This window comes from Osmerus mordax, chromosome 22 (genome assembly GCF_038355195.1).
Source record: "Osmerus mordax isolate fOsmMor3 chromosome 22, fOsmMor3.pri, whole genome shotgun sequence".
Classification (NCBI taxonomy): domain Eukaryota; kingdom Metazoa; phylum Chordata; class Actinopteri; order Osmeriformes; family Osmeridae; genus Osmerus; species Osmerus mordax.
In genome coordinates, this window is record NC_090071.1 from 11,402,077 (window position 1) to 11,424,872 (window position 22,796).

General features: G+C 49.8%; 3 protein-coding genes across 5 annotated transcripts; 2 read left to right on the forward strand and 1 right to left on the reverse strand.

The window, feature by feature from the left end:
• The first annotated feature begins 58 nt into the window (after positions 1-58).
• zrsr2 (zinc finger (CCCH type), RNA-binding motif and serine/arginine rich 2) lies at positions 59-4,952 on the forward strand. The gene is made up of 12 exons (XM_067261021.1): positions 59-290; positions 382-461; positions 577-652; positions 743-845; positions 1,168-1,254; positions 1,942-1,980; positions 2,387-2,505; positions 2,835-3,048; positions 3,388-3,443; positions 3,530-3,639; positions 3,728-4,000; positions 4,142-4,952. Exons 1-12 carry the CDS (start codon positions 247-249, stop codon positions 4,849-4,851), a joined length of 1,911 nt encoding a protein of 636 aa, XP_067117122.1. The 5' UTR covers positions 59-246; the 3' UTR covers positions 4,852-4,952.
• Positions 4,953-5,135: 183 nt separating this feature from the next.
• ap1s2 (adaptor related protein complex 1 subunit sigma 2) lies at positions 5,136-9,360 on the reverse strand. Its single transcript, XM_067260859.1, has 5 exons — positions 9,226-9,360; positions 8,425-8,603; positions 8,149-8,257; positions 7,532-7,669; positions 5,136-6,202 (listed from the first exon to the last, which is right to left on the reverse strand). The coding sequence occupies exons 2-5, from the start codon at positions 8,601-8,603 to the stop codon at positions 6,155-6,157; spliced, it is 474 nt and encodes a 157-aa protein (XP_067116960.1). The 5' UTR covers positions 9,226-9,360; the 3' UTR covers positions 5,136-6,154.
• Positions 9,361-10,069: 709 nt separating this feature from the next.
• Positions 10,070-22,763, forward strand: phka2 (phosphorylase kinase, alpha 2 (liver)). 3 transcript variants are annotated; one of them, XM_067260162.1, is made up of 32 exons: positions 10,070-10,203; positions 10,359-10,467; positions 10,850-11,008; positions 11,212-11,259; positions 11,413-11,581; positions 11,725-11,807; positions 11,902-11,982; positions 12,114-12,212; positions 12,311-12,457; positions 12,540-12,593; positions 12,812-12,934; positions 13,083-13,178; positions 13,262-13,369; positions 13,585-13,663; positions 13,778-13,912; positions 14,175-14,284; positions 16,478-16,622; positions 16,821-16,899; positions 17,035-17,174; positions 17,363-17,533; positions 17,635-17,735; positions 17,891-18,027; positions 18,200-18,362; positions 18,472-18,551; positions 18,904-18,982; positions 19,143-19,272; positions 19,411-19,512; positions 19,857-19,975; positions 20,716-20,769; positions 21,144-21,377; positions 22,073-22,273; positions 22,494-22,763. In XM_067260162.1, exons 2-32 carry the CDS (start codon positions 10,390-10,392, stop codon positions 22,665-22,667), a joined length of 3,678 nt encoding a protein of 1,225 aa, XP_067116263.1. In that variant the 5' UTR covers positions 10,070-10,203; positions 10,359-10,389; the 3' UTR covers positions 22,668-22,763. The 3 variants fall into 3 exon arrangements, with proteins under 3 accessions (XP_067116263.1, XP_067116264.1, XP_067116265.1); XM_067260163.1 differs by lacking the exon at positions 20,716-20,769; XM_067260164.1 differs by lacking the exons at positions 20,716-20,769; positions 21,144-21,377; positions 22,073-22,273; positions 22,494-22,763 and adding an exon at positions 20,308-20,705.
• The last annotated feature ends 33 nt before the right edge of the window (positions 22,764-22,796 follow it).

Sequence of the window (22,796 nt, forward strand, 5' to 3'; positions counted from 1 at the left end):
GCATCCAGGAGCGACAACGCATGCGTCATAACACTGCAGGAGTAGCATTAGAGCTGTATGTTTAAGCTTAGTTATGTACAATTAAACTGATGATCAAACCAGTATTTATTGTTTATGTTTTGGACTGACACATTTTAGCCAGTGCGGCGGTATAAAAATCGCCGCATCGATGTGGAGAAAGAAGATGTGCCATAAATAATTCTTAGAATCGGAGGTTTATTGTAGTCTTTTATCTAGCTAGCTAAAATGGCAGCCCCCATGAACACCGCGGTGTCTGCACCTATGATGAGGTGAGTCAATGTGGTTCTTGTACAATGTTATTGATCGAAGACACGAATTGACTTGACAAGTGAAAGGCCGTCTATGATGTCTTCCCTTCAGCCAAAAACAACGCAAGGCGCTCTTGAAGAAAGAAAGAAGAAGTCGAAAACGCCAGGCGCTGGCTGAAGCTAGGCTCTCTGGTAACGTTACAGAATTTCACCCTGTGTGTTGTTTACATGGTAAACCATATTCATGGTTAGTAGTTGTTGATCAACTTTAGATTCCAGCCGAATGATCTGATACCTCTCACCTAAGGCCAAGGCGATGGAGACCATGCACCAGAGGAAGAGGAAGAGGAAGAGGATAACGACAGAGAGACTGATACAGAAAGGTACATGTATGTTTTAACTCCCTATATCTAAATATTGAAGTAACTCCTGGTCTGTAATGTGTGTGTCTGTGTGTGTGTGTGTGTTCACAGGCAGCATCGGGAGTGGCTGGAGAGAGAGCTGCTCGCCCAGCAGGAGTTCAGACTGCAGATGGAGAGAGAAGACACAGTGAGGAAGAAACAAGAGGAAGAGGAGGTACTTGACAGCATCCTAATTCACATCCCTCCCTTGACCCCTGTGTAGCTGTACCGGTGGTTCCCCATTCACTTAAAGGCACTCCATTCGCTGCTTTTGTACACTATTGTTTGAAACCCCTATAACTAAATTGCCACACGTAAAGGCAATGCTAATCAATTTACTGACGTTTCAAGCCCTTATCAACTTTTGTTCTTCAAAATGAATGTGATAGTGACGCACGTGTACACAGGTGCGTCACGTGACGCACGTGTACAGTTGCAACACTGGTCAAAGTGAACGTCCATCAATCCTTTGTCCGTGTGTGCGCGTCTTCCTGCAGAGGAGAATCAAGGAGGAATGGGAGGCAGAGCAGAGGAAGGAGCAGGAGGAGAAGGAGCAGAAACGGCAGCAGAAACAAGACAGAGAGGTGAAACGTATTCCAGGACGCTAAAAAGAAAAACAGACATATCCTCCTCTAAGATCAATGAAGCGTTCCGGATGCCTATGCACATTGGTGAACAGCCAATCAATACATCATACATTTTGATATGCTTCATTATTATACACGGGTATGCACACATCATTATTATGTCAAATGTTAGTGCTGTTCATGTGTTTTCTTGACAGTGTAAGTAGAGTGATTTTGCCTCATGTCAGAAACTCTTCCTTAACTAAGATGTACACGATCAAATCAACCGCACTTCCTTAACTAAGATACACACTGAAAGAATGTCTCACCTGCAAGCACCTGCCGCACTCAGGAAGACCTTGTATCTTTTGTCGCTGCCACTCCGATTCTTGTTACCAGACCTGGGTCAGTTACTATCTGGAAGTACTTGATTGTGCTTGATTAGTGTCACCCACTGCAATGATGACCAGTCCCGGGAGTGGCGACTGGAATGCGAATCAAAAGCACATCAACTCCTTTCAAATGCTATCGCGTGACTGACCCAGGTGTGCTTGTGCCCCTGGGTGTGCCGGTATCAGTTCAGCTCCAGATGATGTCTCTTCTCCCATTTGCCGATGGTCGTCTTCTTAACCATGCAGTGACAGATATCCTGTCTAGGCCTCCCCTCAGCTTCTCACCAGCCCTGTGTGTTTGCACCATTTGTAGGAGGCCGTTCGGACGATGTTGGACCAGGCTGAGAGTCAGGTAGGAGTAACACGTAGGAGAAACAAGGGGAATCCTAACCACCGCTTATTTACAGGTGGATCCAAATGAATCAAATGTACTTAATGTCAAATTCCAGTGAGGTGATGTGACGGTGTGAATGAGAGATGGCGAGACATGGTAGAACGATATGCCACCAGCTGGCAAGGGACGATGGCTGCTACACTCGCCCTGGCGGGAGAGGAACGTCTCTCTCTCTCTCTCTTGCGCCATCTCTGGAGGCCCTGTGGCTATCCCATCACATGACTGAATCCAATGAATGAATCCCCATATATGGGCATTGTAGGAAGCTGCAGAACCATATAAAGGCCCCACTTTTTTTAAGGGGGTGTTTATTTATTTTTTTATTTTTTTCTCATTGATGTTGATTTGTTTGCTTGCTGTTCAGCTGGCTGCTGGGAACGGGGGTCCTTGGATGAACGCGGAGCCGCCAGACTTTGGGACGGAGAAGGATCGAGACAACTGCCCCTTCTTCATCAAGACCGGAGCCTGTCGCTTCGGGGATAGGTGGGCTTAGAGCAGGCGTGTTCAATCCCGGTCCTCAGGGTCCACTGTGCTGTATGTTCCAGATGTTTCCCTGCTCCAACACACCTGATTCGTATGAATGGGATGTTATCAAGCTCTGTGGATGCCTGATAACGGCCATTCATTTTTAATCAGGTGGGCTTAGATGGGCTTTCGCCCTGACACTCCTGTTGAGAGTTTCCCCCGGAAAGACTTCCTCTGCTAAAGCTCCTCTGATCATCAGACTTTTTATGCACAAGCATGTTCTCGAGATTCTCATTCCAGCGCCCCATCTCCCTTCCCCCCCCCCCCCCCCCCCTCTCATGCGGTAGATGTTCCCGTAAGCACGTGCACCCAGAGTCCAGCCCAACCCTGTTGGTGCGGGGGATGTTTGTGACGTTCGGATTGGACCAGAGCCGGCGGGATGACTACGACACGGACGCCTGTCTGGAGTACAGCGAGGAGGAAGTGCAGCAGCAGTTCCTGGATTTCTACCAGGATGTACTTCCTGAGTTCAGGACGGCGGGAAAGGTGCTGCAGTTCAAGGTAACCACCCGGCCAACCATGGAGGACGCCCTCTTCCCATCATGCATTTTGATGATCAGGTGAAATGCCATCGTCCGTGGGTCGTTGGGTCTGTGATGCATGTGACCAGGTTGGGACAGACCGGCAAGCATATTGAGGAGTGTTAGATTAGCCAGCTTCATCTGTTCTAGTTAACTCCCTTCGATCTTTTCTCCTTGCGTTGCAAGAGTATAACCAGGAGAAGTAACTTAAACACCTGGAACTACTACTCAAGAATATTTGTTTTTTATAAAAGGAGGTTTTTCCTGGATTCTTATTGTCTCTACTCTCTCTCTTCCCCAACTCCCTCCCTCTCTTCAGGTGAGCTGCAACTATGAGCCACATCTGAGGGGAAACGTTTACGTGCAGTTTGATACGTAAGTGGTCTCTCCTCCTCCTCCTTTCCTCCTCCTCCTCTCCTCCTCCTCTGGTTCTGTAATAACCCAGTGGTGTGTGTCTCCAGTGAGGAGCAGTGCAGGGAGGCCTTCATGCTGTTCAATGGGAGGTGGTATGCAGGCAAACAACTTCAGTGCGAGTTGTGTCCTGTCACTAGGTGGAAGACAGCCATATGTGGTGAGTGGGCGAGTGGTGTGTGTGTTTTGGCTCTACAGTTGCATGTGTATACGCCTAACCTGTTTGTCTGTCTGTGGGTGTCTCCCAGGCCTGTTCGACAGACAGAAGTGTCCTAAAGGAAAACATTGTAACTTTCTGCACGTGTTCCGGAACCCTGGCAACGAGTTCTGGGAGGCTGACCGCGACCTTCACATGTCCCCTGACCGGGGCGGCGGCTTCAGCGGCCGCTGGTCTGAGAGGCGAGGCCGCGACTGGGATCACTCCTGGAGGAGCAGTGTGCCCAGGTCGGAGAGATCTCACAGGGGGAGGGAGAGGAGGAGCAGGAGCAGAGAGAGAGAGGGGGGGAGGGATAGGAGGGCGAGTGAGAGAGGAAGTGAGAGGAGGAGCAGAGAGAGGGGGAGGGAGGGGAGGAGCAGGAGCAGAGAGAGGGGGAGTGAGAGGAGGAGCAGAGAGAGGGGGAGGGAGGAGAGGAGCAGAGAGAGGGGGAGGGAGGGGAGGAGCAGAGAGCGGGGAAGTGAGAGGCGGAGCAGGAGCAGAGAGAGAGAACGGGGGGGTGGGATGGAGAGAAGGAGCAGGGATAGGAACGGGAGCAGAGAGAGGGCGAGAGAGAGGAGGAGCAGGGAGAAGAGGAGCCGAAGCAGAGAAAGGAGGAGCAGGAGTAGAGAGAGCAGTAGCCTAGGCATAGAGAAGAGAAGCAGGAGGGAGGGAACAAGGAGCCCTGAGAAACCGATCGTGGGAGATGCGACGCCGGATGACATCATCACCCCGCGCCAGCACAAACACTCCAAGAAGAGCAAGAAGAGTAAAAAGAAGAAACACAAGAAGAAGAAGAAGAAGAGTCTGTTGCCTGGAGACTCGTCCGGAGATTCGGGGAAGGAGTCTGGGGATGACGAAGATGCACCGGAGGTGGTTCTGATTCCAGGAGACCTGGGTTCTAAACCCACTAATCACACAGGAACTGAGGAGACTGAAGCTGCAGGAGAAGAGGCTGTCTCTCCAGACTCACCAGACCCGCCTCTGGAGACGCACAGCGCGCTTAGCCCCACCCCTAGAGACCCAGAGCCAATCAGCTACCCCCTTGAAGACCCACAGCCAGCCAACCCCCCCCTCAAAACTTCTAGCCCCGCCCCTGTAGAGACCGAGACCACACCCTTCTCTGCATGTGCTGAAGATACATCCGTACCTCCCCTCAGTGGAGTAGAGCTCATCTAATCACTGATTGGACTGACAGCATCCGTAGACAGGAAGTATGGCACTATTGGACAAGGATTGTTACATCCATAATTGCTGGGTTGTCATGTGATAATTGTGTACATGAGTGTAAATAAAAGTTGTTTTTTTACAAAAATACCATTGTTGATATGTTTTAAGGGTGCAGGAATCATGTTGGATTTATCTAACTATATTACAGCTGGTATTTACACTTCTGATGGTACATAAATCAACTAAGAAAACCACCCACTTTGTCTTTGAAACACAAACGGAGCTACAAGCACTTTGTTCTGTTACATTTATTCTCACAATAACGAAGTGTTCTGAGGGACCCAGGGGGTTGGTATAGATACGATGACGGATAGGCAGTAGGTAGACAAACATATGTTGGCAGTGGATAATACAAGAAATATGTAGAATACTGGTTTGATTGGTCTGAAACACAGAATAGAGTTGTAACAGTATGCACTGCAACACAAATCCAAGCTTCGGTCCATCATACAGATAACAGACAGCCTGCCCATCAATACCAGACCAGCAAAGTTTTGTAAACAAGTCAATAAAAAGGACATTTTGGTATGAACTTAGGCAGGTTAAGAGGTGCACCTTGTTTGTGAATGTTAGTTCCACCTAAAGACAGGCATGATAGAACAGTTGAAATGCTTTTTAGGACAGTGTCCCTTTTAACTACATCACTATTAGATCTCTTCCCTTCAGGACCTGACTGGTCCAGTGTTCACAGTGTTCTTTGGTCAAACCATGATGTCTCGTTCTTGTCCCCCAAAACCGTAATCATTTCTAATAATCCCTTCTCACTAAAATACGAAATTCTGACCTATTTTAATACTAAACATCTGGAGTATTTATTACTCATATCTCTAGACAGAACAACTTGAATGGGATTCTTCTGTTACGTATTTAGATCAGAAACAGCCTGCGACATTTCCAGAAGGGTCTAGTGATGGTGTCATGGTCGATCTTAACACACAGACAACACACACACACACACCTATCCACACCCACTAGACCCCAAAACCTGGCGTCGTTGTTTTTGCACTGCTGTTTCCATGGAGACACAATCATTATTGTTGAACACAACATGGGCAGGGTCTTCAGAGAATGTCAACGAGGGTGCTGTAGAAGAGTGTACGGGTAGTAAACACACACACACACACACACACACACACAAAAACTGTTGGCACAACATCTTAGCGAAATAAGAGAACAGGCAACATATATAGACCACAGATACAGAAGGGAAGGGGGGTTGGGGGGGTGATGGATGCGAAGGCTAGCCCTGGGTCTATGTCAGTCCAATCTCCTCCAGGACGCTTCGCGGAGCCTCGGCTTCCTAGAGAGAGAGAGACAGCAGAGGCAGAACAGGTGAGGCAGAACAGGTGAGGCAGAACAGGTGAGGCAGAACAAAGGGCCAGCACACACCTCAGCCTTAGTCTGCTGCAGCAAAAACACACCAAGCACGGTTTGGCTCAACACTCAGAATGCTATGCAAGAATAGTACTAGGAAGGAATGAATAATAGAATACTACTGTAGTAAATCAATCGTTTCCCCAAAGAAAGGGGCTTATAGTTGCTCTATTCGGAATTTTACTGGTTTCTTTGCCATACCTCAGATCGAGCCAATACACTCATTGGTTTACTTAATAATGTGACTTGACAGTAACTGTGGTGCGTTTGATTTGCATAAAAGCGTGCGCTTCTGAGACAGATTTACTTCTTTCATGGCATGCTCCAAGTACTCAACAGTGTCAGCATATACCGTGTCAGCATATAGTCCCATATGACTCATGTCAAAGTGGTACAAGTGAGTAGCGAACAAAGAGTGCGTGTACATAGGCAGACTAAGCCACAGTGCAGTCTTTAGAGGAGGGGGAAACCGACAGTCACAGTTTAGGTGTCTAATGAAGATGAAGGACTCTTCACACTCCTCCCTAGCTCAAAGCCACGCCACAAAAGAATCCTCGGACACGCTAAATACCCTCAATGTAGAAGTGCACAGCGAGCGTCAGGTGTCGGGAGTCATTCTTAACTTCTCGGCTTAAGAGAACTATCCGACCGTGACATGGACATGGCATAGCATTCAAATGGGACAAGGACAACACTTACTTTGGCATCCTAGCAAGGTTAAGCACAAGGGAAAGAAAAGCACTGTTTGAATACAATAGTGTTCAATAGAGTTTAGAGTGTATGTTCTAAGCAATACAGAGGAGAGGATTAGGCTGACAGTCTGTTTCTGAACACTAGGCCAGTCTGTTGTACGTATGATATCACTGCTACTCATGACAGTGGAAAACTGGATATGGAGGGAGCCAATGAGAGGTCAGCATGCCTCGGCCAGCCAATCGAGTGCCGTTTTCTCTAGTCTAGACTGAGCACTCTGGCAGTGACACAGTCTGGTCTTTACAGAGTTAGAAAAAAAGGATTGTATGAACCCAGTTCGCACAATGGCTGTCTAGCTGTACAAACAAGGCTACGGCTTAAACTGTAGTGTTCCCTGCAAGCCAGCCTAGATTTAACTAAATATTTCCAACACCAGCTTCTCCTTCCTGGGTTTTGGAGAAGAGATAGACCAGGGCAGCTAGACTAGGGCAGAGAGACTGGGGCAGACGGACTGGGGCAGTTAGTCAGGGGCAGTTAGGTGGGGTAGATCCCGACCCCCTACCTCCTGCAGCAGGTCGGCCTGCTCGATGGCCTTCAGCACGTTCTTCTTGGAGGTCTCCTGGGCTTCCCCCCCGAGCAGGAACTCATCCAGGATGAAGTAGGCCTTCTCAAAGTTGAAGATGATGTCCAGCTCACACACCTGTGAAGGAGGGTTTGGGTGGGAGGGAAAGAGGGGGGTGGGAGGAGAGAGGGGGGGTGGGAGGAGAGGGGGGGGGGGGGGGGTGAGAGGTTATCATTTGAATAAACCCCAACAGTCGCATAGAGGAAAATGCTGACCGACTGTGATACTAAGTGTTTTGATTAGATTTACATTTCACTCAAAGCGACATACAAAAAGTGCATATAGAATGTACAGCAGAATATGAATATCAAGGATCAGAAGTGCCCAGTTCTAAAAGTATTCCGCGGTCTGAGTCAAGAAACGGTCTGTATTTACAAGGCACAGTGCAAAGTAACCACATCTCAGCTACCCGGCGCAGTGCAACATTAATAATCTCAACTACAGTGCAACAATAGCAAGGCTACTGATGTGGCGTGAGGCAAAATCATTCAAGTCCAGTCATTCAAGGCTTCCCAGAGGGCAGAAACTGACTGAGGTGTAAACATGGGAGGACTCACGCTGCCAAAGTACTTGTCCAGCAGCTCCACATATCTATGAATGATCTCCAGGGTGATCAACTCGTTGTCCTGGTCCTCCACAGCACAGCAGAAGTAAAGGCTGGCGTACCTGCAACACAGGGAGGGCAGAGGGGGAGGAGTTAGATGGAGGACAAGGCGGTCGGAGGGAAAGGGGAGAAAGAGTCCAACTGAGAGAGAAAAAAGGGGGAGATCCGGGAGTGAGACTATCAGCCTCCTCGTGTACATGCATCAACCGGGCCTGACCCCAACCCTGACCTCTTGTAGACGATCTTTAGGTCCCTCCACTCCAGGAAGCTGCACATCTTGGGCTTCCTGGCCAGGATTGTCTGGACCAGGTCTCTGGAGATCTTCTTCCTCTCCTTGTCCGACAGAGGAACGTACCACTTCTGCAGACGCAGCTTCCCCTGTCGGCTGAACAGCAGCATAAACTGCATCTGGGAGCGGGAACGGTGGAGGGATGGGGAGAGGATGTGAGAGAGGATGAGAGGGTGAATGTAGGAGAGGGAGAGGATGTGCGAGGTGAAGAAATGAGGAACAGAAAGCCAGAGAAGTGATATAAAGGAGGAAGCGCATCCACAAAGGATGGGTGTGGAGAAAGTAAGGGAGGAAGAGTAAGCGAATAAGAGACAGGCAGAGATGCAGAAGGACGTGGGTGGGGTAATGCCAGTTTCTTAATCCAACAATGACTGGTGTACGAAGTTCGCATGTTGGCATACGAATCACCTGTTCCAGTTACAAACTTCACGGTTGTTTGATTGCCCGTCCTTTAGTCTACAATCAACCTTCACACATGCACAGCCGCTAACATGTTTAATTCATTGAAGGCAATAATGTGAAACTGACTCAGGAAGCAGTGTGTTCATATTTTTCGCAGTTTCATCTTGATGTGAGAATACATCGAATCTTAGGTAGAGTGTAACACTTACAAAAACACACAGGATGCAAACACTTTAAATAATGGCTCGGGGACATCATCGCCAGCGCGTACGGCGCTTTTCTTTGCAGCCAGACATTGACCGATTTATCACTATTCAAACAATGCTTCGGGAATCTTACCTTGTAGATTTTCTGCGAATCCACACACTAGAATAGTGGTTGTTTATATCCAATTTAGAAAGTGTTTTTTTTAACAGCTCGCCCTTTCGTCGCACACTTGTGTACGTGTGAGTGGATGTGAGCGGAACGAATGATGTAGTTAGTCGCTTTGCCATTGGTCGAAAGGTTTACTGTCAGGGACTCTGATAGGCGGAGAAATTCCGTTATTCCATCCTTTATTTACGGCGAGGGGAGAATGTCAATGGGAGTCTTGGCGATGGCAGAAACACAACATTTCTGAATTGATTCCAGTTCAAGTTTGTTAGTTTTTTTGTCATAAGAACGGACATACACAGAGCAAAACAAACGATTTCCTGGCTTTCACCGATGATAAAAGGTGTTATAGCTAAATTAGATCAAATCTTAATAATAAAAAATTTAGGACACGAGGAATAAGTCATCCGTAGTTGAAAAAAGTGAGTTTGACTAGTGTATTGAATAGTGTAGGCCTACGATATTCGTCATTATTTTTAGCATTCATACGTTTAGTGCCCCTACTAGGCGAAAGTACGCAATGTTACAATGAAGCATGCATCGGCTACATTGACCCCTTATCAATCCGAATAACTAAAAAAGCATGCTTCAAAATGCTACCGGATGTTGTAGGACATTCTGGTATGTGTTGCGTACTGTGATAGATATGCCACTATTTGTTTTCTGGCATACTAAATGTTATGTGGTAATATGGGTATTGGACCGCGCCAGAGCGCTGTAATAGCATCACTTCCGCAATGGAAGACCTTCAACGGTAGTTTGTATCACATCTCACTGTCACTGCAAGTGCAAAACAACAATACGAGCCTTCAAGGAACCCGGATTTGCAGGGGTAGTGCTCAGTGGCTGGTTTGGCTCAGCTGGGACGAAGCTCTAAACAGGGATGTTACTTGCTCGTCAAGCTAGCATTAGCTGATTGCAGTTGAAATTATGGATTCCCAACCGGTAGGCTATGTTCCAACAAAACATCGAGATAGGCTTGCTACTAGCTACACTATGTGTACAGTGGATTGTAGAATTACGCAACTCCCATGTTGCTGTTACTGAAACGCGCAGCTGGCGTGACAGATGTACAGACTCTTAAGTGCACTACTGTTCAGGTTGCTTCCCAGGTAACCAGCCGCTAAGACGATGCGAAGTCGCAGTAACTCAGGGGTGAGGCTTGACGTGTTCGCTAGGCTCGTCCAAGAGACTATACTATGTCACCAGGTAAGATATTATGGCTAGTCTACTATCGGAGCTGTAATGCAGGGAATTGTAGCTCTAAGTGTGCCGTTTTTCTATATTCGAGTCGTTTATGAAGTATTGTCTGGTCTGCCCACTTTGAACGAGGGTTGGTCATTTCAATGAAAGGAACAACCTGTTCTGCACGTATAAGCTTTAAAAACAACAAAGCTTGAACGAAGGTCAAATGCCTGAAGCTGAACTGTCTTATCTACTCTGCTGGAATCTAGGCACTTCTACTGCAACAAGTGGTTATGTAAATGTGCCTTTGGTGTATGTGTGGGGGATATATCCCTGTAATTGTGTGTGTCTGTGTTTTTGTGTCTGTCTTTCTCTCTGTGTGTGTGTGTGTGTGTGTATCCTGTAGAACCCGGTGACAGGCCTGCTGCCTGCCAGTGCCCAGCAGAAGGATGCCTGGGTGAGGGACAATGTCTACAGCATCCTGTCTGTGTGGGGCCTGGGCATGGCCTACAGGAAGAACGCAGACAGGGATGAAGACAAGGCCAAGGCCTACGAGCTGGAGCAGGTGAGCCTTCAGAAGCCTGGGGCTGGAGTAGAGGGTTAGGACAGAGTATTATCTGTTAGACTGTGAAGGAAAGGAAATGTCGCTGGATGTGGGGACTGGAGCTGGGACGAGGGGTGCGAAAGGAGGCTCAGGTGGGCGTATTTGGACAGGGGAGAGAGTATGGTCGGTGTTATGATGACTCACTCACTGTGTTGTCTCTCCAGAGTGTGGTCAAGCTGATGCAAGGGCTCTTACAGTGTATGATGAGACAGGTAGGAAAGACGCATAATTATCATCATAGTCATTGTCACCTGCTGCTGTTATTATGGCTTGCTGTGAACACCCTACCTTGAATGTTGGGCCTTAAAAGTGTGTGTATGTTCCTTGTTACGTGTGTGTGTGTGCGTGCGCTTGTTTGGGTGTAGGTGGCGAAGGTAGAGAAGTTCAAGCAGACCCAGAGCACCATGGATTGCCTTCACGCCAAATACCACACTCCCACTGGTGCCACGGTGGTCGGGGACAACCAGTGGGGTCATCTGCAGGTGGATGCCACCTCCCTCTACCTGCTGGTGCTGGCTCAAATGACAGCTTCAGGTGTGTGTGTGTGTCTCTGAGATAGAGAACGCTTGTAAATGTGTGTGTGTGTGTGTATGCCCGTCAATATGTGCCTGCAAGCATGCAGTGTGTGAGGGGGTGCATGTGTGTGGGCGCATGCTAATACCTGTGCTTTGGGCCAGGTCTGCACATCATCTCCAACCTGGATGAGGTGGCTTTCATCCAGAACCTGGTGTTCTACATAGAGGCAGCGTACAAAGTGGCGGTAAGGGAAGCTCCTCATTAAACCTGGTCTCTCTGATGTTGACAGAAAAGAATACCATCATTTTGTGTGTGTGTTTGTGTGCGTGTGTGTGTAGGACTTTGGGATGTGGGAGAGAGGGGACAAGACCAACCAGGGCATCCCTGAACTAAACGGCAGCTCTGTGGGCATGGCCAAGGTACTAGAGCCCAGAGGTCACACAGCGGGTCAAATAAAGGTCACAGGAAGTTCACAAAGAGGCACAGAGTCTCCCATATGAACCCCCTCTCCCCCCTTCCCTCTCCCCTGCCTTGTGTTACCCTGACCCAGGCTGCTCTGGAGGCCATCGATGAGCTGGACCTGTTTGGAGCTCAGGGAGGACCCAAGTCTGTCATCCACGTGCTGCCTGATGAGGTGGAGCACTGTCAGGTGCGCACGTTACCCTCGAAAGGTACACACCCTGTCATGACCGATCTGGCTGTCATGCTAATGCTGTGCGCGTATGCTCTCTGTGTCTGTGTGTCCAGTCTATCCTGTGCTCCATGCTGCCCAGAGCCTCCACCTCTAAGGAGATCGACGCAGGCCTGCTTTCGATCATCTCCTTCCCTGCCTTCGCCGTGGAAGACGCTGAGCTGGTCAGCATCACCAAGAACGAGATCATCTCCAAGCTGCAGGTAAGGGCTAGCTGGGTACGCCTGGCACACACACGCGCACACACACACACATACACACACTGACCTTCGCTCTGTCCTGCAGGGTCGCTACGGCTGCTGTCGCTTCATCAGAGATGGGTACAGATGTCCTAGAGAGGTACATTTCCTCCCTACTCCTACTTCCTGTTGACCTTTTTCTACTTCCTGTGCACAAGTCCTCTCTACCTTCTGGATACATTTCCTAATCCTTCTCTGTACTTCCTACATATGACTCTGTGTCATACGGTTAGTTTGCTATGTGAGACTAGACCTTACATAGATTATTTTAGTCAGAAGATTCACTTCAGTGTGTGTGTGTGTGTTTCTGACTGTCAGGACCCAAACCGCCTCCACTACGACCCGGCTGAGTTGAAGCTGTTTGAGAACATTGAGTGTGAGTGGCCCGTGTTCTGGACCTACCTGGTTCTGGATGGCATCTTCACTGGAGACCAAGTGCAGGTGCGTGGTGCTGGAGGACTGGAAAGAGGTGTGTGTGTGTGGGAGTACTGTAGATGTGTGTGTGCTGAACAAGGGTTGGTGCGTGTGCTTGAGGGATCAGGCTGGTGCTGTTTCAAAATACGTCTAGGCTAAGTGTGTGTGTGTACAGGTGCAGGAGTACAGGGAGGCTCTGGAGGGGGTTCTGATCCGTGGGAGGAACGGTATCCGACTGGTACCAGAGCTCTACGCTGTCCCACCTGATAAGGTCACAGAAGCCTCTCCTCTCCTGATGATGATGATGGTGATGGCGTGTGTCCTGGTGATGATGATGGTGTGTGTTTTGTCCAGATGGAGGAGGAGTGCAGTAACCCTCACTCAGTGGAGCGGGTGGCCAAGGGCCAGCTTCCTCACATGTGGGGCCAGAGCCTGTACATAGTGGGGTGTCTACTGTCCGAGGTAGGAACCACACACACTCACTCACTCTCTCTCTCTCTCTCTCTCTCTCTCTCTCTCTCTCTCTCTCTCTCTCTCTCTCTCTCTCTCTCTCTCTCTCCCTCTCTCCCTCGCTCTCTCTGTCTCTATCTGTCACTGTCTCTCTCTATCGCTCTCTCTCTCACTCACTCTCTGTTTCTTGTGTCTTTCTTCTCCCCTGTGTGTCTGTGTGCTACCAGGGGTTTCTCGCTCCTGGAGAGATAGACCCTCTCAACAGGAGGTTCTCCGCCAACTTCAAACCAGACGTGGTGGTGCAAGGTTGGTAGTACGTGTTAGAACGCGGCTCCCCGTTCCAAATGTTCTCAATGTTACCCTGAGAGATTTGGTAAGTTGGAATGAATGAGCTCTTCTCTCTGTGCGTGTGTGTGTCAGTGTGTGTGCTGGCAGAGTCCGAACAGATCCAGGAGCTTCTGAGAGACTACGGTGTTGAGGTCCAGACGGTGTCGGAGGCTCTGCCCATCAGGGTGATGCCTGCCCGCATCCTCAGCCACATTTATGTCAAACTGGGTACGCCATCTCTGCTCTTTTCACTAATCTGTCATTAGAGAGCACTTGAGGTGTGTTTGATTCGCCTCACAACAGAATGCACCGAAGAAACTGGTCTATTGGTGTCATGGTTACCATGAATCAAGCACGGCCCAGGTATCTTGGAAACAGCTTTTGATGCTGCAACATTCAACACACGATATAGCAATGCAAACATGGATTAAGTAGCCCCCAACAGTGGGATCCCAGCGGTGTGATCGTGGCCTGCTTCCTGTTTCCCCAGGACACTGTAAGAAGTTGAACTTGAGTGGGCGGCCCTACAGGCACATCGGGGTTCTGGGAACTTCGAAGTTCTACGAGATACGAGGACGCACCTACACCTTCACCCCCCAGGTAATACACCACACCTTCACCTTCACCCTCTAGGTAATACACCACAACTACACCTTCACCCTCTTGGTAATACACCACACCTACACCTTCACCTCCCAGGTAATACACCACACCTATACCTACACCCCCCAGGTAATACACCACACCTTCACCTTCACCCTCTAGGTAATACACCACACCTACACCTTCACCCCCCAGGCAATACACCACACCTACACCTTCACCCCCCAGATAATACACCACACCTATACCTACACCCCCCAGGTAATACACCACACCTTCACCTTCACCCTCTAGGTAATACACCACACCTATACCTACACCCCCCAGGTAATACACCACACCTACACCTTCACCCCCCAGGTAATACACCACACCTATACCTACACCCCCCAGGTAATACACCACACCTATACCTACACCCCCCAGGTAATACACCACACCTATACCTACACCCCCCAGGTAATACACCACACCTATACCTTCACCCCCCAGGTAATACACCACACCTACACCTTCACCCTCTAGGTAATACACCACACCTATACCTACACCCCCCAGGTAATACACCACACCTTCACCTTCACCCTCTAGGTAATACACCACACCTACACCTTCACCCTCTAGGTAATACACCACACCTATACCTACACCCCCCAGGTAATACACCACACCTTCACCTTCACCCTCTAGGTAATACACCACTCCTACACCTTCACCCCCCAGGTAATACACCACACCTACACCTTCACCCCCCAGGTAATACACCACACCTACACCTACACCCCCCAGGTAATACACCACACCTACACCTTCACCCCCCAGGTAATACACCACACCTTCACCCTCCAGGTAATACACCACACCTACACCTTCACCCTCCAGGTAATACACCACACCTATACCTACACCCCCCCAGGTAATACACCACACCTATACCTACACCCCCCAGGTAATACACCACACCTACACCTTCACCCCCCAGGTAATACACCACACCTACACCTTCACCCCCCAGGTAATACACCACACCTACACCTTCACCCTCTAGGTAATACACCACACCTTCACCTTCACCCCCCAGGTAATACACCACACCTACACCTTCACCCTCTAGGTAATACACCACACCTACACCTTCACCCTCTAGGTAATACACCACACCTTCACCTTCACCCTCCAGGTAATACACCACACCTACATCTTCACCCTCTAGGTAATACACCACACCTACACCTTCACCCTCCAGGTAATACACCACACCTATACCTACACCCCCCAGGTAATACACCACACCTACACCTTCACCCTCTAGGTAATACACCACACCTTCACCCTCTAGGTAATACACCACACCTACACCTTCACCCTCCAGGTAATACACCACACCTTCACCTTCACCCTCTAGGTAATACACCACACCTTCACCCTCTAGGTAATACACCACACCTACACCTTCACCCTCTAGGTAATACACCACACCTTCACCCTCTAGGTAATACACCACACCTACACCTTCACCCTCTATGTAATACACCTTCACCCTCTAGTTAATACACCACACCTACACCTTCACCCTCTAGGTAATACACCACACCTACACCTTCACTCTCTAGGTAATACACCACACCTACACCTTCACCCTCTAGGTAATACACCTACACCTTCACCCCCCAGGTAATACACCACACCTACACCTTCACCCCCCAGGTAATACACTACACCTTCACCATCCAGGTAATATACCGCACTTATACCTTCACCCCCCAGGTAATACACCACACCTTCACCCCCCAGATAATACACCACACCTACACCTTCACCCCCCAGGTAATACACCACACCTACACCTTCACCCCCCAGGTAATACACTACACCTTCACCATCCAGGTAATATACCGCACTTATACCTTCACCCCCCAGATAATACACCACACCTACAGCCCCAGGTAATATACCACACCTACACCTATACACCCTTCCAGATAATAGTAGTAGTAGTAATTTATTTTAGTCCTTATTAACAACTTTTCCAAAGAACCACACCCACTCAACCTCACCTGCAGATAACATCCTGAGTGTACACCTTCACTTACATCTCCAAGTCCAGGCCCAGTGTTGGAGACCTTTACAGTGGTGTCCATGCCAGGGTACCTGAGGAGATGCTCTGTGTGCCTGCTGTGTCTGTCTCAGTTCCTGGACCAGCACCACTTCTACCTGGCCCTGGACAACCAGATGATCGTGGAAATGCTGCGAACGGAGCTGGCCTACCTGTCCTCCTGCTGGAGGATGACTGGACGACCCACACTCACCTTTCCCATCACACACAGCATGCTGGGTAAGGTAGTCCACAGCACACAGCATGCTGGGTAAGGTAGTCCACACCACACAGCATGCTGGGTAAGGTACTCCACACAGCATTCTGGGTAAGGTAGTCCACAGCACACAGCCTGTCGGGTAAGATAGTCCCAGTCTTACACAGCATGCTGGGTAATAAGGGATGAAACAATGTTCTTTCTCGTCCTTGTTTTCTCAGTCGATGACGGCGAGGCCGTTGATCCTTGTATCCTAGCAACCCTGAGAAAGCTGCAGGATGGGTACTTTGGAGGGGCCAGGTGAGACACACACACACTCTCTCTCTCTCTCTCTCTTGTTCTCTCTCTCTTAGACCTGAGTGCAAACATGCACATACAGAATTAGTTTGAAAGATGTTTTTTGTATAACCGTGGTGTGTGTGTGTGTGCGCACAGGGTGCAGATGTCTGACCTGGCTAGTTTCCAGACCACATCCTTTCACACTCAGCTCAGCTTCCTGGATGAAGACACAGACCAGCTGGACGATGAGGAAGAGGAGGACGAAGAAGATGAAGAGGTCTGCTATCTCCCCAAAGGTAAAATGGCAAAGGAGCGTAGACAGAGAGAGATGGAGAGAGAGAGAGATACATGAGGTGTTGCACCATTACGTCTGGTTTGAAGTTGGTGGTGAACCTCCTGTTGACAGCTTCTGTCTCCCCCTGGTACACACAGAATCAACACGTCCTACAATGTCTCTCTCTCTCTCTCCCTCTCTCTCATTCAGACGGATCTAAAGGCATGTTCGACCGCTACCTCACCCAACTGATGCACGCCGCCGCCCCAAAGTGTCACCTCCCCGCCATCCAGCGGGGACAGCATCACGTGTTCAGCGCAGAGCACACCACCAGAGACATCCTGTCCCTCATGGCCCAGGTCCAGGGCCTCAACATGCCCAGTGAGTGTGGAGGGCCACAGCATTAAACTAGGACCCTATTGGAGGGGAAGGTGCTCCATGGAAGCTCAGGTGAGGGTCCTAATGGAGTGTTCTGGTTGCAGAGTCGTCCATGTATCTGCCTGTGACTCCTGCCATGAACAAACACCGCAAATCCCTCAACCTGCTAGTGATACCGCAGCAGGCACAACAACAGCAACCCAAGGTCAGCAGATCGACACATAGTCACCCGTTTCCTAGGTTTGTCTCAATGCTCTGCGTGGCGTTTGGGGGTCTGTTTGTCTACGTGTGTTTTGTGTTTGGGTGCATCCTAATGTATGTGTTGTGTGGATTGATGTGTGTGTGTGTGTGTGTGTCTAGCTCCACAGTGCTGCAGACCTGCACCTCCCCAGGGACCCCCAGGGGAACCCGGACTTCCCCGGGCTGGTCAGACGTCTCAGGGAGTGTCCCACTCTGCAGGACCAGGCTGACATCCTCTACATCCTGTACCACATGAAGTATGGCGCTGCTGGCTCTCTAAAACACACACACACAGATACACACACACATAGATACACACACCGATACAGATACAGATACACACTCATGCACACATAGATACGCACACACCCTACATACATACAGACGCACACATGCTGTCTTGTGATTGGTCCTCCCTTGGCTGAGTAGGGGTGCTGATTGGCTGGTGGAGGTGTCGGGGCCAGGCCAGGGCGGGGCCAGCGTGCGGTCCCTCTTACAGGAGCTGTACGTAGAGGCGGGCTCTTGTAAGGAGTGGGGTCTGATTCGCTACATCTCTGGGATCCTGAAGAAGAGGGTGGAGGTGCTTGCTGAGGTAACAGACCTGTTCATGTCCAGCTACATGGAATGAATGCATTAACCCTTCTTCCAAAACAGTTGCATTCAAAACAACGTGTGTGTGATGTGTGTGTGTGTGTTTTCAGGCCTGTACAGATCTCATCTCCCACCAGAAGCAGCTGACTGTGGGTCTCCCTCCAGAACCTAGGGAGAAAGTCATCACAACGTAGGTTACACACAGACACACGCGAGCACACACACACTCACATGCTCATAGACATACTAGCACACGCACACTCACTTAGTCATAGGCACACACTCACATGCTCATAGACACCCCCACACACACACACACACACACACTCTCACAGATACCCTCACAGACACACGAGCAGACACTCGCATTCCAGAGGTCGCCTGGAAACGAACAGACAATAGTTCACCTCTAGATGGGGCCGCTCTCCCAAAGTACACTGTCTCTCTTCACCCCGTTTGAAACACACGCTTTTTAAAATACGTCAGTCAACATGAACTGACGTTGCTTCGCTTCCTGCTTCCTGCTTCCTGCGTGTGCTCAGCCCACTTCCTCCCGAGGAGCTGAACCACCTGATCTACGAGGCCAGCGGTCAGGACATCAGCATCGCTGTCCTGACTCAGGTAACACAGCACGCGCATCAGGACTGAAGTGAACCAACACACAGAGAAAACAAGTGATGAAAACACGCAGGGGTCCGTGTGTGTGTGTGTCTATACGTGCGTGTGTCTGTGTGTGTGATGTGCTGTGTGTGTGTGTGACGGGGTCTGGGCCTCCCTGCAGGAGATCATGGTGTACCTGGCTATGTATGTGCGCTCCCAGCCCGCCCTGTTCGGAGACATGCTGCGTCTCAGGATCGGGCTCATCATGCAGGTGATGGCTACCGAGCTGGCCCGCAGCCTGCACTGCTCAGGTGGGACGGAGCGACATGCACACACATGCGCACACACAGACACGCGTGCACAAACATTCCCATAAACACATGCAGAAATGTATTATGTGTGCTCGGGAGCATAACTGTGTGTGTGTGTGTGTGTGTGTGTGTGTGTAGGTGAGGAGGCGTCGGAGAGTCTGATGAACCTGAGTCCATCGGACATGAAGAACCTTCTGCATCACATCCTGAGTGGCAAAGAGTTTGGAGTAGAACGAAGTGGTGAGTCTGTCTGTCTGTCTTTCCATCTGCCTGTCTGTCTCTCCATCTGTCTGTATGTCTGCCTGTCTGTCTGTCTCTCCATCTGTCTGTATGTCTGCCTGTCTGTCTGTCTCTCCATCTGCCTGTCTGTCTCTCCATCTGTCTGTATGTCTGCCTGTCTGTCTGTCTCTCCAGCTGTCTGTCTGCCTGTCTGACTCTCCAGCTGTCTGTATGTCTGTCTGCCTGTCTGACTCTCCAGCTGTCTGTCTGCCTGCCTGTCTGTCCAGCTGTCTGTCTGTCTGTCTTACTGTGTGGACAGGAGCAGTAAGTGATTACCTGTTCAACCACAAACTATCTGTCCTCAGTGCGTCCTATCCAGTCCTCGGCCACCAGCCCAGCCATCTCCATCCATGAGCTGGGTCACACCGGGGCCACCAAGACGGAACGCACCGGAATACGCAAGCTCAAGAGCCAGATCAAACAGGTACGCCTTGACCCCGCGCCCTCTCACAGCCAACAGCCAATCTCCGCAGTGCGGTGTGGTTAGCCCTGAAGACCGGCTGGCATCCAGATCCCACACTCCATGTAAACATGCTAGACAGTGGGCTAACATTAGACACATGTTCACCCATGCTGTTTCGGTGTCCTAAGGAGAAAGCTCTTCAAATTCAAATTTGTTTGTAGCTAAAGCTACTTATGTGATCATTAGTAGTTATTTATTGGTTGTGGGAGCATGATCTGTGCCCATATTTGATCCCATGCGAGATCAGAATGTATTTCTCTGTGGTTAACACTGTTTCCTGGTTGTGCTTGCAGTTGGATGACTCCAGACCTATGAGCGTGGGTTGAGTTTGTTAGTGTTCCCTAGGCATGTCGTCTCCATCTCTAACTCCACAGCACTGGGCTGGGCTGCTGGGGTTCAAAACCAACGCACCCGCTGGCTGCTCTAACCCATTCGTAGCTGCTCACGTCTAACGCTTTGCCGTCAGTAGAGACTTGTCCTGCCTTGTCCACCTGATGTCGAAATAGCCATGATGCTGACCTACATCAATATCATTAGCACATGTATTTATAACGGCCGACCCGTTCTCCTCCTCTCACTTTCCTTTCTCCTCTCTTTCTCTCTCTCTCCTCCTCTCCTCTCTTTTCTCTCCATTCTCCTCCTCTCCTCTCCTGTCCTCTCACCTCTCCTCTCTTTTCTCTCCATTCTCCTCTCCTCTGTAGATCTTTAGCAGCGGCTATTCCATCAGCAGTAACGTCACCTCTCCTCGTTCCACGGTAAACGCTGCCCCCTTCTCTGTCCCTCTCTCTCCTTCTCTCTACCGCTCTGTCTTTCTATCTCTCCCTACTTCTCTCTCTGTGTCTCCCTCTCTATTGCTATCTATTTCTCCTCTCGTACCTCCTCCCCCACTCTCTCTCTTCTGCCTTCATACACACATAGCTGAGCTGCTCGTGTTTCTGTATCGCTCTGTCCTCCTCCATCTGTCCAACCTGCCGCTCTACAAGAGAGCAGCACTTGTACTGGACATGGACCTGGTGGCATGGAATAGATTGGATCATTCACTGTGTCCGTGTGTGTTGTTTTTGGGTGGGAGAGAGTGGGCACGTCTTCATGCATCCCTCAATACCCCCCCCCCCTCCCCCCTCCACAGCGGTGCTCCAGCCCCTCCACCCCCAGCGGGATCCTGTCCCCCGTGGGGCTGGGCCCCCAGGGAGGGCCCCTGCAGTGGGAGGAGCGGCAGGGCCAGTGGCTGCGGCGGCGCAGGCTGGATGGAGCCATCAACAGGGTCCCCATGGGCTTCTACCAGAAGGTCTGGAAGATCCTGCAGAAGTGCCACGGCCTGTCTATAGACGGATACGTCCTGCCCTCCTCCACCACTCGTGAGGTATGTCATGACCTACTCTGTCCTACCCTGTGATAATCTACTCTCCCATGTTATAACCTACTCTACCATCTTATAACCTGCTCTATCATGTTATAACCTGCTCTACCATCTTATAACCTGTTCTATCATGTTATAACCCACTCTACCATCTTATAACCTGCTGTATCATGTTATAACCTGCTCTACCATCTTATAACCTGTTCTATCATGTTATAACCCACTCTACCATCTTATAACCTGCTGTATCATGTTATAACCTACTCTACCATCTTATAACCTGCTCTATCATGTTATAACCTGCTATACCATCTTATAACCTGTTCTATCATGTTATAACCCACTCTACCATCTTATAACCTGCTGTATCATGTTATAACCTACTCTACCATCTTTTAACCTGCTCTATCATCTTATAACCTGCTCTATCATGTTATAACCTGCTCTACCATGTTATAACCTACTCTACCATCTTATAACCTGCTCTATCATGTTATAACCTACTCTACCATCTTATAACCTACTCTACCATCTTATAACCTGCTCTATCATGTTATAACCTACTCTACCATCTTATAACCTGCTCTATCATGTTATAACCTGCTGTACCATGTTATAACCTGCTCTATCATGTTATAACCTACTCTACCATCTTATAACCTGCTGTATCATGTTATAACCTGCTCCATCCTGTGCAGATGACGGAGGGGGAGATCAAGTTTGCGGTGCACGTGGAGTCTGTGCTGAACCACGTCCCCCAGCCGGAGTACAGGCAGCTGCTGGTGGAGGCTGTGATGGTGCTGACCCTGGTGGCCGACATGGAGCTGGACAGCATCGGGGGCGTCATCCACGTGGACCGCATCGTCCACCTGGCCAACGAGCTCTTCATCAGCGACCAGGTCCGAGCGCAAGCGCACGCCACACATTTTTGCTTCAGAGCAGCGAATTCACAACGTACACATTATTCACGTGTTGCGCGGTGCACGTGAGGGTTCAGATAGCACACAGACAAACGCACACCTTTTTCTCAGGAACCGGTTAGTTTCAACGTTTGTCGTACACAAACCTTTCAACAGCTCTCTAACGTTTACATGACATTCCTTTCCTGTTCCGGGTCAGAGGTCTCAGGGAGCCCAAGACTACTTCCTGGAGAAGGACCCAGCCACGGGCATCTGTAACTTCTTCTACGACAGTGCCCCTAGTGGCAGCTATGGCACCATGACCTACCTGTCCAAGGCAGTGATCACCTACGTGCAGGACTTCCTGCCCCACTCAACCTGCCTAATGCAGTGAAGCAGAGCAGGGTGATATACCTCACACCACCTGGGACAGGGATACCTGTCTGGGGAACATTTCCATAGGATGTCGATATCTGGTGCTCAGTGCAGAGAGGCTGGTGGGGGGGAGGAGGGGAAGGAATGG